The sequence below is a fragment of the Phaseolus vulgaris genome, chromosome 11 (genome assembly GCF_000499845.2).
Source record: "Phaseolus vulgaris cultivar G19833 chromosome 11, P. vulgaris v2.0, whole genome shotgun sequence".
Lineage (NCBI taxonomy): Eukaryota > Viridiplantae > Streptophyta > Magnoliopsida > Fabales > Fabaceae > Phaseolus > Phaseolus vulgaris.
The window spans coordinates 5,634,134-5,647,702 of NC_023749.2; the positions used below are offsets into that span (position 1 = coordinate 5,634,134).

At 32.4% G+C, this 13,569-nt stretch overlaps 1 protein-coding gene and 1 pseudogene across 2 annotated transcripts; both read right to left on the bottom strand.

Annotated features, from left to right (window-relative positions):
- Positions 1–3,354: 3,354 nt before the first annotated feature.
- LOC137829648 (scarecrow-like protein 34) lies at positions 3,355–5,825 on the bottom strand (annotated as a pseudogene).
- Positions 5,826–9,488: 3,663 nt separating this feature from the next.
- LOC137820194 (scarecrow-like protein 14) lies at positions 9,489–13,125 on the bottom strand. 2 transcript variants are annotated; one of them, XM_068625261.1, is made up of 4 exons: positions 13,054–13,125; positions 12,216–12,260; positions 10,019–12,094; positions 9,489–9,862 (listed from the first exon to the last, which is right to left on the bottom strand). In XM_068625261.1, exon 3 carries the CDS (start codon positions 12,048–12,050, stop codon positions 10,062–10,064), a length of 1,989 nt encoding a protein of 662 aa, XP_068481362.1. In that variant the 5' UTR covers positions 12,051–12,094; positions 12,216–12,260; positions 13,054–13,125; the 3' UTR covers positions 9,489–9,862; positions 10,019–10,061. The 2 variants fall into 2 exon arrangements, with proteins under 2 accessions (XP_068481362.1, XP_068480620.1); XM_068624519.1 differs by having other exon boundaries at positions 10,019–12,260.
- Positions 13,126–13,569: the final 444 nt, after the last annotated feature.

The window sequence follows — 13,569 nt, forward strand, 5'->3', positions numbered from 1 at the left end:
AAAGTGCCGACAGTGGTATGGGTGGACCTGAAAGAATCAAATCTGCTATTATTTTTTTAATTCAAAACAAATTTGTGTTCTTTGTGATTGGAAATCTGAACTCTTTCTCGAATTTGAAAAGTAAAAGATACGTGGGTCTTATTTATTATGTTTTTACATTTTTATTTCACTTTGTCTTTACAATTTAATGAAAATGGAATATCTTCTATCTAATTGTTTTTTTTTATAATTTTGATTGTTTCTTCTTATATTCGAGAAGATAGAATATTTTCAAAAACGGGCAAATTTGATGAGATAGATTTAATTTTTAGTTTAGAGTTTAAAGCAATATTTTTTTATCATAAAGTCTTTTCTTATTTATAATTTTTTATTAGACCTTGTACTGTGAGAAGTTATGTAGTACATACACTGTTACGACGCGAACATGAAGATACGTAAAATTTCTAAAATGTAGGACACGAAAACACGGATTTATATATTATATAATTATGAATTATATAAATTGATAATAAAGGTTTATGTGTACAAGTATGTTTTAGATTATTTTTTGGAGCAAAAAGATGTTTTTCATGACTGGTTCACAAATATTTGTTTCTTATTTTGATAATCATAGTAACAATTTATATAATAAAATTTAAATTTTAAAAAAATTTATTTATTTATTTCTTTTTAAAATTGTATTAGAACCGTACTAAAATTGTTAGAAATCTAAAAAATACTTTTTAAATTGGACATTTCACAGATACATGTCCTACATGTGTCATACGAATGTTGGTGTCCGATACACGTCATTTAAAAGGAGTGTCCGAACTTCATAGATCAGAAGTATTAATGTAAGTTTAATAATAATTTAATTATGTTTTATAATTCTTAATCATAATTAATGTTGCTAATTTGTGTTTTGACGTGGACGTTGCCGTCAAAATGTCTAGAATAACCGATTCTTTAGTTTTTATCTTGCTGCATCGTGAATGGTGATTGCATGGCGTGGGTATTGGGTTGGAGGAGAAGAGCATTTGGATAAAGGGTAAACTACTCATCAAAACCATACTTGCCTCAATAAGGGAGATTCTACATAGATTCCCATTCATACATTATTATATTTAACAAAATGGTTCTATCCATTCAACTACTTCATCTTCTAAAATCACTTTTTCATTTATTTTATATTAGTATATCATCTTGATTTATTCCTTTAATGAATTAAATGCACTTTCCCATTTAAAAGTGTTTTCTTTTCAAAAGAAAGTAATTTTTTTTTCTTTTGATACTTTAATACATCACAAAATATAAAATGTGAATAAATATATATCGCAAACTATATAATAAATAATCCTAACATATTTTATAAAAAAAACTATATAATAGATAATAATTAAAGGATTAATGGATTAATAATATAAAAATATAATATATATATTTAATATAATAATTATAAAATGTATATTTATTATAGTATATATATATATATATATATATATGTTTAATCACATTCTTCGCAAATATGCTAAGAAAGAAGGTTGAAACGTTTTTGTCTAGATTTTTATTTTTTGATTTGTGAGTTTTCTACACATTTCTTTCGTTGTCTCACAATTTGTCGTTGGATCCAAACGTACCGTAACATATCCTCACAGATCCTCTTTACTATCACAAATTTACTTCCTCTCCTCCCCACAAATCTCCTCCTCAGTCTAAACACAACATAAGTGGGTAGTTAGATTAAATAAAGGTTGATGTGCCTTATGGTGTGTTTGGGAAGGAGATTTGAAGGAATGAATTTGGAGTGATTTGAGAGAAAAGTGTGAAGAAACTGAGGTTGTTTGGATTAAGTATGTTAGCGTAGATTCTTGAGGAAAGTTTATTGAAGTTTGTGAGTGATGTGATGGTGCTGTGAAAATTTTTAATTTTTTTAAAAGGTAGAAAATGTAAGTTTACAAATTTACCTTTGTCTTTAAAAATATTTGAATAATAATAAAATAATAAATTAATTTATATATTTATTTTTTATAATTAATAATAATATTATTATATAAATAACTATATTTATTTTCATTATTATAATTTTTTTAATTATTATTATTTATTTTATTAATAATATTAATAATATTTAATACAAATAAAATTAAGAATAATTTTGACTTTTTAATGGTATTATGTAAATTTTTTTAAGTTTTCATTGTCTTTCATTGTGTTTCTTCACTTCATATAGGGAATTGTCTTTTATTATGTAAATTAACATTTTTCAATCGTTGAATAGAAATAAACTACATTTTTTTTTGCTTTTCTATCTGAGTGAATAGTGTTCACTCGGATGCAAACATAGCATTAGTGATAACTTTACAAAGAAAATGAAAATGCAAACTCCTTGGGACGAGATTGCAACTCTGTACAACATGATTGAATGAATCATGTGGAGGTTGATTGTTTTTTCATAAAAAAAACTTGATAAAAGTATCTTGAAATTTTCAAATATTCGAGCAATTAATAGATATTCTTATCCAAGTTAGGTTTTTAAGACTATTAGATAAGTTGGGAATGTATAACATCCATTTACCAATGGAGAGAGAGAGTGTTGAAATAAATATATGATTAAACTAAATTATAGGTTTATACAACTGTAAAAAATATGGTATAATCAAAACTTCTTTAATTAATTTAGTTCTTATCTGTGGGAGTAAAATGCTATAACTAGAGTCTATCTATATAAAAAATATGAATGAAAATCATAAAATGAATTACATTTTTTAGTTTTGTTGGAATATATATATTGCTGCAGTAGTATGGCTAGCAATACGGTTTATTAAAAGTTCATGGTATGTTCAGAATTGTCTTGTGTGTGAACAAGCAAATAGGCTATGGATGCTATAGCATTTTAAGGTTATGAGAGGATTGAGAGGTCCCAGATATACAGTGGTAGGTTAGAAATACAAGGGCTAGTTTCAAACAGCTCCCATTGAATGAGGAATTAATGGCCAAATTTTGGACTTAGTTAAGGAAATGGTGCCACAAAGATTTTGTCTTAGATGAAGATAACAATTGGATGCTCAAGGTTGGAAGGGCATAAAGAAATCTTACTGAACTAGATTCGGAACTCATACTACACTGAAAGGTAGGCTTCTAAGAATCAGCCATTGACTTTTAAGATCCAGAGAAGTTCTATCTCGTTAAGCATTGTTAGAAGTTCAAACTTAGCTAGCATTTGTCACCATTCGTAATCATTTATGTAAAAGCAGTATATATCAAGCGTTTTTAGAGCGCTATAGGTGAAAATCATGAGTTTCACAGAAGTTTCTGCAATAAAACAAAATTGCATGAAATTTTGCTTGGTACAATCTTCATCACAGCAACTGAAAGTTAACGAGCAAAATAAGCTTCAACATTGAACCATGCATGCTTAAATATCTCAAATAACCATGATTTGTTAGTAGGATTATAAGTCAAAGCTTTAACAGGGAAAAGGAGCAATATAAAAGTGGATAGAGTAGAAGTCAATCACTGATTATTACAATCATACATTTAGTATGAATTCTAAACCAAGTCCAGAAGTTCAGGAGCATCTCATTATGTGGGCACCCAACAAGTGGAAGCATTAAAAATGCGGCCCTTCCAACCTTGAATCATCCAGTTGTTATCTTCACTGAAGATAAAATCTCTGTGATATTCCTTTAACTTAGTCCTAAATTTGGCCATTAATTCCTCCTTCAATGGGAGCTGCTTGAAACCAGCCCTTGTATTCCTAACTTGCCATTGTTTGTAAGTCTCAGGTCTCTGAACCCTGTCAGAACCTTCACATGCTATGACATTCACAGCCTCCCGACCCAAAAGCTCGCTCTCAATCGTCAACCTCCAATCGTTTTCACGAGGTATGACAGTGTCAAACATATCATAAATAGCAGAATAATGGAATAGTGCCTCCCTAAACCGTGTGTTAAAGAAAGGGACACTAAATGATCCATTAATAATGATCTGAGTAAAGATATTCGGATTTATCTTCCTGATCAAGTGTAGGACTGCATTTCTAGGACTGTTCAATTCAACAGTACTCTCATCCAGTAAATGTTCAAACCTCATGTGACAGTTGACAGCAACTATCTCATTGCTCTCAATTTTAAGGGCTTCCACCTGAATGGTTTCCCAGTTCCTTGATGCTATGGCATGGTATTCGAAGGGAACCTTGTAACGCTTACAATAGCTAGCAAGACGGTGACCAGTCTCCTCAATTTTTTCAGTGGACGAAAGCCTGGTTGGGGAAACTCTATCCCTGTGATCCTCAGCTTGGGAGGACCACCCTCTCTGTTTGATAAAAACTTTATAAGAATTGGCCACTGGAAACCGTATAGGATGCCAAAATCAATAATATGGACGGTTTCTGATTTTGCAGCTGCTTCCATAATCATTTTATTTGCAAAGAAATATGTAAACTTCTTGAAAGGGGTGGAAGATAGAAAAAGTTGGTATGCCCTCAGGAACTCAGCAGCAGTAATCCTCTTAGAGTTCAGAAAAGAAAATATTTCATGAGCGCCTGAACCAGCCCCAACCAACCGTGCTTCAAGACCATTGGCGAAATAGTGAGCTACCCTCTGTGATGCATCCCCAAAGGGAGAAGAGTGTTGCCTAATCTGCTTTAGTAATTCAGTGGCAGCTCTGTTGTCATTGGCATATACAGATTGTGCACACATCAGCAGAACATTCCTCAAATCCACACTTTCCTTCTTCGTCCCTTGTTTCTTTGATCGTCCCTTCCCTCCATCTCGCTCCTCACCTTTCACTGCTCCATTCTGCAAGGAATTCTGTTCACTACCCACGTTTTCCACACTTAGAAACACCCGATCAATAGCATCTGAAATGTCACTCTCATCAACAAGGCTAAGTGCCGATTGCTTACTCCTTCTCCCTTCTTCTTCTTCTTCTATCTCTTGCCGCTCGTGATTCTTCCTTCCCTCCCATCCGAAGGAATTATCTCCAAACGTATTGACCTGCTCCTCCCCGTTTGAATGCAGACCAGTTACAAGCTTAGGGCCAGAAGGAAGAAACTTGGTAGCTTCCTCTAACCCTCTCCTAAACTGGGAAACAGAATCAGCATCATTGAACATATTTTGTGCCAAGAGTTTGGCAATAGAAGAATCCAAATCTGAGAATCCATGACTAAATGAAGGTGACTGAGAAAGGATGTGGGGGTTAAACTGAAAAGCAGAAGCAGAAGCAGAAACAGAATCTGGGGAAGGAAAATTTTCATCTAAAAAACTGCTGTTGTAGTTATTGCTGGTGGTGGTGGTGGTTTCAACTTGGGGGCTGAGAACAAGGGCGTGTTGATTAGGGGAAATGTTACCAATGAGAGTATCATAGAAGGACTTCTCGGTAACCTGCAAGGTGAGCGAGTCATAGAATGGATTTTGTTGAACGTTCTCTTCCATGAGGATCTGGCTTATGAACTTGGCAGTTTCTGAGAAGTCGTTCTCTTCCAGTGGAGGATCCATTGTTGCAAAACCAAGTGAGTCTGAGAGGTATGATAAGCTCTCCTCTTCATCAAACAGGTCAACTCTGGGAAAGTTGTGCTCCATCGTGATAATCAACAACACTGAAATGGCTTTTTGCAGTGTTCAGAGAGAGAGAGAAGAAAGAAAAATGGGGATTCGTTCATAGAACATGATGAAAACGAAATACGAAGAATTCGGTGAGGGAAGGCCAACAGTCACAAAGCCGCAAACAGCAACATATGCAGCAGCCCTTTAAGTTTGACTATCATGACCATGATGATGACCGCAGTCGTAGGAATAACTCCGCGAAGCTTCCTATTTCGGAGGAGGCTGTTACTGTTGTCAAAATAATCTCTAGAAACTTATCTACATGGGGGAATAATATCTGATCTAACATGCTACCTATTTGAATGGATTAATTAATTAATCTAATCATAATAATTATTTATTATGCATCCCTTAATTATTATAAGTAAATACAATCACACGTTTTTATGAAAAAAAAAAACAAATAAAATTGTTTCTTATTTCAAATGAACAAAAAATTATTATGATGGTATTACATGTACTACGTCCGATCGTGACTAAACACCCTAATCTGGCCCAGTAAATTACTGACTTATTAAAATAATATTAATAATACAAATTCCAAAAATCAGGTATATTATTACATAGGATTCAAAATATCGAGTGTCGAATATTAAATCTAACTTGAGCGATGAAATGTCTTCTACACGTACCATCCAAGTCTAGATTTCGTTAAAACGAGGAGTGGAACGAGTAGATGTGAGGAAAAAGTTTGCAAGAAGAGAAGATGAAGTGAAAACCGACTGATAAAAAAAAGTAGAAAAGTAGTTTCAATCGTTCTCTAGGTTTAACCGGTTTGAAAACCTTACATAGCTAATCTAAGGAAGAAAATCTTATTTGTCATGTAGAGTTGTTTAAAATTAAAATAAATTGAAAGTAAAATGAGCATTTTGGAAATAAAAGTAGAGAACGTCTTCCCAAAAGTAAATAAAATGGACGTAAAATAAAGTTGTATTTTATGTCAAATATGATTTTTTTTTTAAAAAGTCTAACAGTTGCCCTTTTAATTTATGATTTTATTTTTAGAATTCAATTAAATAATTTTTTTAAATAGTATAAATTTCTGAGTCTAAACAAATTATCAAGATATTCACATTTACATAAATTCCTCATTCACAACTTCATAATATGGATAATGAATACATTTTGTGATGTAAACTATTATATGAAGAAATATATGATTATAAATAAGAGAGAATTAATATGAACAAATATTTTATTATAAATAAGAGAAAACCATAAAAAAAAAGTAACACAATAAGTTAAACGAATACGAAAATCTTAAAAAAGGTAATAATAGAAATAAAATGTTGGTGAAGAAATACATAGCACATATAATTCTTGTTTTATAGTAATTGTGCCATGACATTTTTCATAAATGAGTTTACAATTATATTTTCAGTCAAAGACAACACTTCTAATATATATGAAGTGTTAAATGTCATTTTTAAATTTCAGATTTGTAATATAAGTGAAATGTATTTTGTGCTTAAGAAACTACATAAGTGAAATGTATTTATCTTAAGTTTATTAAATTTCACCATATCTTCATCTTCGTTGTTCAAACTCATTAGTATATAACTTTTTTTTTCAAGATGTATATAGTTTTTAAACTATCTAATTTCTTTTGCATATATATAACGATCGTCAAAGTAATTTATCTTACCCTAGTAGTTTGAAATAAAATTTAAGAAATAGTCATAGTTTAATTCTAAAACAATTGAAGGTTCCATAATAGTATTATGATTAATTATACGAGTGGTAATAAAAAAAATGCTTTCATATTTTACTGAATGAATTGAGTTAGACTTGTTTTAGCATTGAATTTACAACTTTTTTTTAAATGCTACACATTAGTAACACAACTAATGTACGTTTCAAATTATCCAAATATATATATAAATTTTGTTCTAAATATCCAAAATATATTTATAAATTTTGTTCTAAATAGAGTGCAGAAAATATTGTTGACCTTTAATAATTTATTGACGTTATAATATTTGCTTGCAAGAATTTTTTATAGATTTAGATGAAAGTTGTAATAATTAACATCCTTGATTCAAAATATCAATAAAAAGAGTGTTATAGTAATTGCATTAGCCACTGTCTCAATAATTACTGGTTAAATCGGTTAATCATTAATTGAATCCAAAAATTACAATAAAAATAATAAGATGAAATCTTGGAACTGGAGAAACAAGCAAAGTTTTAGAACTCAAACAAAGGTTTAACTGAGAAAATAGGAGCTTGGTAGAATAAAAGGCGGTGATTGATTCTTAGAATCATACTTTTAGGATTTCTTCCATTGGTCTGATATTTGGCATACAAATATTAAATATAACCAAAAGGTACTACAACATAAAGCCATGCAAATACAATTTCACAGTTCATATTGAAACATATACACAAAGCATTTATAATATGACGATTACACTTTTCATCAACATACTTTAATTTAATTCACAACTATACCACCAATTATTTTCATCAACATTGTGTTTAGCAATGCCTAAAACAAGAAAGGAAGATCTTAGCTTGGAAAAAAATGTAAGTTAAATACACAACACAGTGCATTGAAGGATCTTTTTTATGCTTACTCTTGTAGGATCATGCAATTGACTTAAACCATGCATAGCATAGGGAGTAAAAAAATTCCACCATTTTTCTACATCAAAGTGAATTATAAAAGACATTATGGCAAATTGGTTTTTGCTTACTCATAACAAAAGGATAATGTGAAGTACAAACTGTTTCACAAATCAACCACCACAAGATAGGACAAGAGGAATGGAATCAAATTTTGGAGCCATTGACATTGATATAATATGCAATTTTGGTTTTACTAGCAATAATGACTTCTGTAGTAAAACTAATTGCTGATTATGTTTTTGGTAGGGTTTTCTGGTTTGGAATTTGAAATAGTGGCAAGAAAAAGATACAGAGTACAATTAGAAATCACTATATCAAGATTAAAATTCAATATATCAAATAAACCATAAATGATTCCCTCCAAAATTGATACTTAGTTAAAATCTGAACTTGAGATTATGTTGCAAGTATTTTGCAAAATGCTAAATCAAGTATATATGTACACAACTTTAATGCATTACATTCCCTCAATCTTGATTTATATATTTTGGCTAATTTTGTTTCAACATTCTATTAAACCATTTCGCTTGAATAACTTTATTTCAGCTGACCATCAAATTTATTTCAATCACGTTTGAATTTTAAAAAAAATAATAAAAAACTATTTGATACTTATTTCAATCAGTATTTTTTAGAACAAATGCTTTTGAATACCTCTGCTGATAGTGATTGCCTCCAACAAAGTAACTTCCAGCAACCATCCTTAAGTGTTTGTTTGTTTGTTCAAAAGTCAAATAGAATTAATTTTAAACAATAAAATAGTAAAATGTGTCTAAATTGAATTCAACAACATTGCATTGAAAATAGCCATTGATTTAGATGTAAAACAAGCAAACAGCCAACAGATTAATTGGCAGCATGAAAACAAATCACAGGGAAAAGCTTTCAGGTCTAAGCAAAGTGAATATTATGGTTCACTTTGGCAATGGCACGTAAATAAGAAAATATCATAGCTAGAAGCATCAAGAGCCAACGTTAATGGAAAAATCTTAAAAAAATTGAGCAACCAAACAGCATGTAATTTATAAGATCTAATGAACTTATATCTTGTAAAGCACTGTTAAAACTTCAAACTTAGTTTTTTATGACGCAAATAAGGCAGGGAAAGAAGGCTAGGAGAAGCAGGCATTTGTCAGCATTCTTATCTGAATATTCTAGATTATATTCAAGTAGTAGCAACAGATAAAAAATTTGAAGTACTTTGATCAGTGGAACAAATTACCCGACAATTTCAGAGAAGCTATCGCTGGAAAACATGACTTTCCCACAGGTTACTGCAACAAAACAAAATTGCAAGCATCACCGGATAAAACAAACTGAACATTGTCATCTGTTACATCTCGTCAATTCAGTAGCTAATTTGGTTCAAGAGACAATGTATTACAAATTTAAATAGAAGGAGGTGAATGCCTAATACATGTTGGTTAGAAAGAAAATAACTCAATATTTTGATCGCAAGTACTCGAGCAAACATTTTACAAGGATTCTACTACTCTAGAACACCTTCCTTATCATTATAGAAATTGCATTATTTTCACAAGTCTATAACAAGCAAAGTCATGCCATTATTTTACCAAGCAACACGGTGAAAATTTTGGTATACAATCTTCATCACAGCACCTGAAGGTGAAGCAAGTAGGTACCAGAACCTGAAACAGTGTAACAAGCAAAATAAGCTTTACCATTACAACAAGTTGAAATATATCAAAGCTCAAGCAATAAGCAAGTGTTAGCAGCTATAACAAGAATCTTTGACAGGGAAAACAAGAAATGGGTAGAGTAAAAGCCAGTGACTAAATCTTAACCTTGAGTCTAGTTTGAGTTCTGAACCCACTTCGGTAACATTCATTATGCCGGCACCCAACAAGTGGAAGCATACAAAATGCGGCCCTTCCAACCTTGAAGCATCCAATTGTTATCTTCATCAAAGACAAAATCTCTGTGGTACCATTCCTTTAACTTGGTCCTAAATTTGGCCATCAACTCCTTATTCAATGGGAGCTGCTTGAAACCAGCCCTTGTATTCCTAGCCTGCCACTGTTTGTATGTCTCGGGCCTCTCAAGTCTCTCAGAACCTTCGCATGCTATAACATTCATAGCCTCCCGGCCCAGAAGCTCTCTCTCAATCATCAACCTCCATTCGTTTTCACGAGGTATGACAGTGTCACACATATCATAAATAGCAGAATAATGAAACAAAGCCTCCCTAAACCTTGTGGCAAAGAAGGGGGCATTATATGATCCATTAGTGATGGAATGAGTAAAAATATCTGGATTTATCTTCCTGATCAATTGCAAGACTGCATTTCTAGGACTGTTCACTTCAATAGACTCATCCAGTAAATTCTCAAACCTCATATGACAATTGACAGCAACTAGCTCATTGCTCTGAATTTTAAGGGCTTCAACTTGAATTGTTTCCCAATTCCTCGATGCTATGGCATTGTACTCAAAGGGAACATTGTAACGCTTACAGTAGTTAGCCAGACGGGAACCAGTCTCCTCAATTCTTTCTGTGGGGCGAAAGCCAGGTTGGGGAAACTCTATCCCTGTGATCCTCAGTTTGGGAGGACCACCCTCTCTATTTGATAAAAACTTAATAAGAATTGGCCAGTGGAAACCATATAGGATGCCAAAATCAATAATATGGATGGTTTCTGCCTTTGCAGCTGCTTTCATAATCATTTTATTCGCAAAGAAATATGTAAACTTCTTGAAAGGGGAGGCGGAAAGAAAAACCTGGTATGCCTTGAGAAACTCAGCAGCAGAGAACCTCTTAGAGGTCAGAAAAGAATAAGTTCCTTGTGCAACAGTACCATCCCCAACCAAGCGTGCCTCAAGGGCATTGGCAAAGTAATGAGCCAACCTCTGTGATGCATCCCCAAAGGGAGAAGAGTGTTGCCTAATCTGCTTTAGCAATTCATTGGCAGTCCTGTTGTCATTGGCATACACAGATTGTGAGCACATCAACAAAAGATTCCTCAAATCAACTGTTTCCTTGTTCCTCCCTGGTTTCCTTGAACGGCTCTTCCCTCCATCTGGTTCATCAACCTTCACTGCTCCACCTGGCAAAGAACTGATTTCGCTACACATGTTTCCTTCATGAAGCAACACCCGATCAAAAGCATCTGACAAGTCACTCTCATCGGCATGGGAAAGTGCTGACTGCTTGTTACTTCTCCCTTCTTCTTCTTCTTCTTCTTCTTCTTCTATAGCGTATCTCTCATCCCGCTTGTGATTTTTCCCACTCCTCAACCCATACGAAGTCTCTCCAAACTTATTGAACCCCTGTTCTCCATTTGAATCTAGACCAGTCACGAGGTTAGGTCCCGGAGGAAGAAACTTGCTAGCTTCCTCCAAGCCTCGCCTGAACTGGGAAACGGAGTCAACATCATTGAAAATATTCTGTGACAAGAGTTTGGCAATAGAAAAGTCCAAATCTTGGAGCCCATGATTGGCGGTAATTGAAGGAGATGGTTGAGAAAGCGGGCGGGAGTTAAACTTAAAAACAGAATCTGGAGAAGGAAGCTTCAACTCACCAGAATTTTCATCTGAAAAATTGTTGTTACTGTTGTTGCTGCTGCTACTGCTGCTAGCGGTGGTGGTGGTGGTGGTGGTTTCAGCTTCGGGACTGAAAGCAAGGGGGTGTTGATTGGAGGAAGGAAGTAGGTTACCGGCGAGAGCGTCGTAGAAGGATTTCTCGGTAACTTGCAAGGTGAGTGAGTCGTAGAATGGCTTGTGTTCGACGTTCTCTTCCATGAGGATCTGGCTGATGAACTTGGCAGTTTCCGAGAAGTCGTTGTCTTCCAGCGAAGGGTCTCTGGAAGAAGGATCCATGGTTGGAAAAGCAAGCGAGTCTGTGAGATGGGCTATGCCCTCGTCTTCACCAAAGAAGTTTGGGTGCTCCATGGCAAGAGTGAAAGAGTTATGGTGTTGTGTTGAGAAAGAGAATTGATTGAAAATGGAAGAAGGAAACTTTTGACTATTATAAGGAAAAACAACCTTAGTTTAGGGACGCCGCCACCAATGTTGGGAGCTCCAAGGATGCTGTTTTTGTAGTAAAAAAGAAAGAGAAGAACATCACATGTATCTATACACACAAACTGCTATTTCTTGATTTCAGTATATCCACTTTCCCAACTCCATTACACTTTTTTTTAGTAAAGACATGTTCCCAAATCATTTCATCTGTTATTCTTCCTCTTATCATTTTTATTTATTTTTTAAAATATCTAACTCCTTCAAGGAATGGAACTATTTATAAAGTACTTTTTGTCTTCATTCTCAAATATATTTTAAATTATTGTGCTTTAAAATTTTAACAAAAATAAGTTTTTTTTTATCAACAAAAGTTATCTTTCTGAACATGTGATCCAGATCCTTTTTTTTTAGCATCAACATATTCAGTCTTAAAATTTTCACTTTAACTAAAACTATTAAACGAAAACTTTTCCTCGGGTAAAGGTTTATTACACCCACAACTAACAAGAAATTATACTAAAAATAATTATTATAAAATGAACAGTAATTAAATAAAAAAAATTACACTGTTAAGCATTTAAGTTTTTAAATGAAAAAGATGTTTTTTTTTTCAACATGGATCAATGGAAATATTAAAAAATGATAGTTATTTCAAATTTTAAAAAAGAATTTGTAAATTAATTTTATTGACTAAAAATGAAGTTAAATTAAACTAGTAGTTTAGCACGTATATTTCCCAAAATAAGTATTTACTCTATATAATAAAATATATAATCAATCGATTTTAAAATGTATAAATTATCTTTGAAAAATAAATTAAAAAAACTAAAAGAAAAAGAGAGAGTGGTTGTTTATGTACCAATAGGTTTCCGACAACGGTTCAAAAGTCTCCTGCTTTAAGACTTTTCAGACTACTTCGCGTTGAATAGGTTCAGCCTATAAATTAAAATAATAATAATAATAAAGAAAATGAAAATAAAATGTTATGATTTATTAGATAGTCAAAACTATTGCAAACAACTGCTTTTTTAGTTTTTTGAGGTGGCAAGTACAAGTGACGGCTCAACGTTTATTTTAAGTTTTTGAAACAATTTTACTTAATTTTAAAAATTAAATAAATCATTAAACGTTTAATAAATAATATTAGTCTACGATAGGATTTAAATATATTTTGTCGAAAAGCTATTACGATAATATATGACTTGGTTTATTTAATTTAAGATTTTCGCTTTAGAAAAAAAATGACATTTACGTACATCTCTCAACTGCTTTAAACTAAAATAAAATACCACAAGTAAAAATTAAAAAAGTAATTCTGAAATTAATTTTTAAGTCAGAGAAAACTTTAAATAATAATTTACAAATATCAGACTCA

Bases quoted from the DNA above. Each gene is read 5' to 3' on its own strand.
- LOC137820194 (XM_068624519.1), bottom strand. From the start codon at position 12,122: ATGGAGCACCCAAACTTCTTTGGTGAAGACGAGGGCATAGCCCATCTC.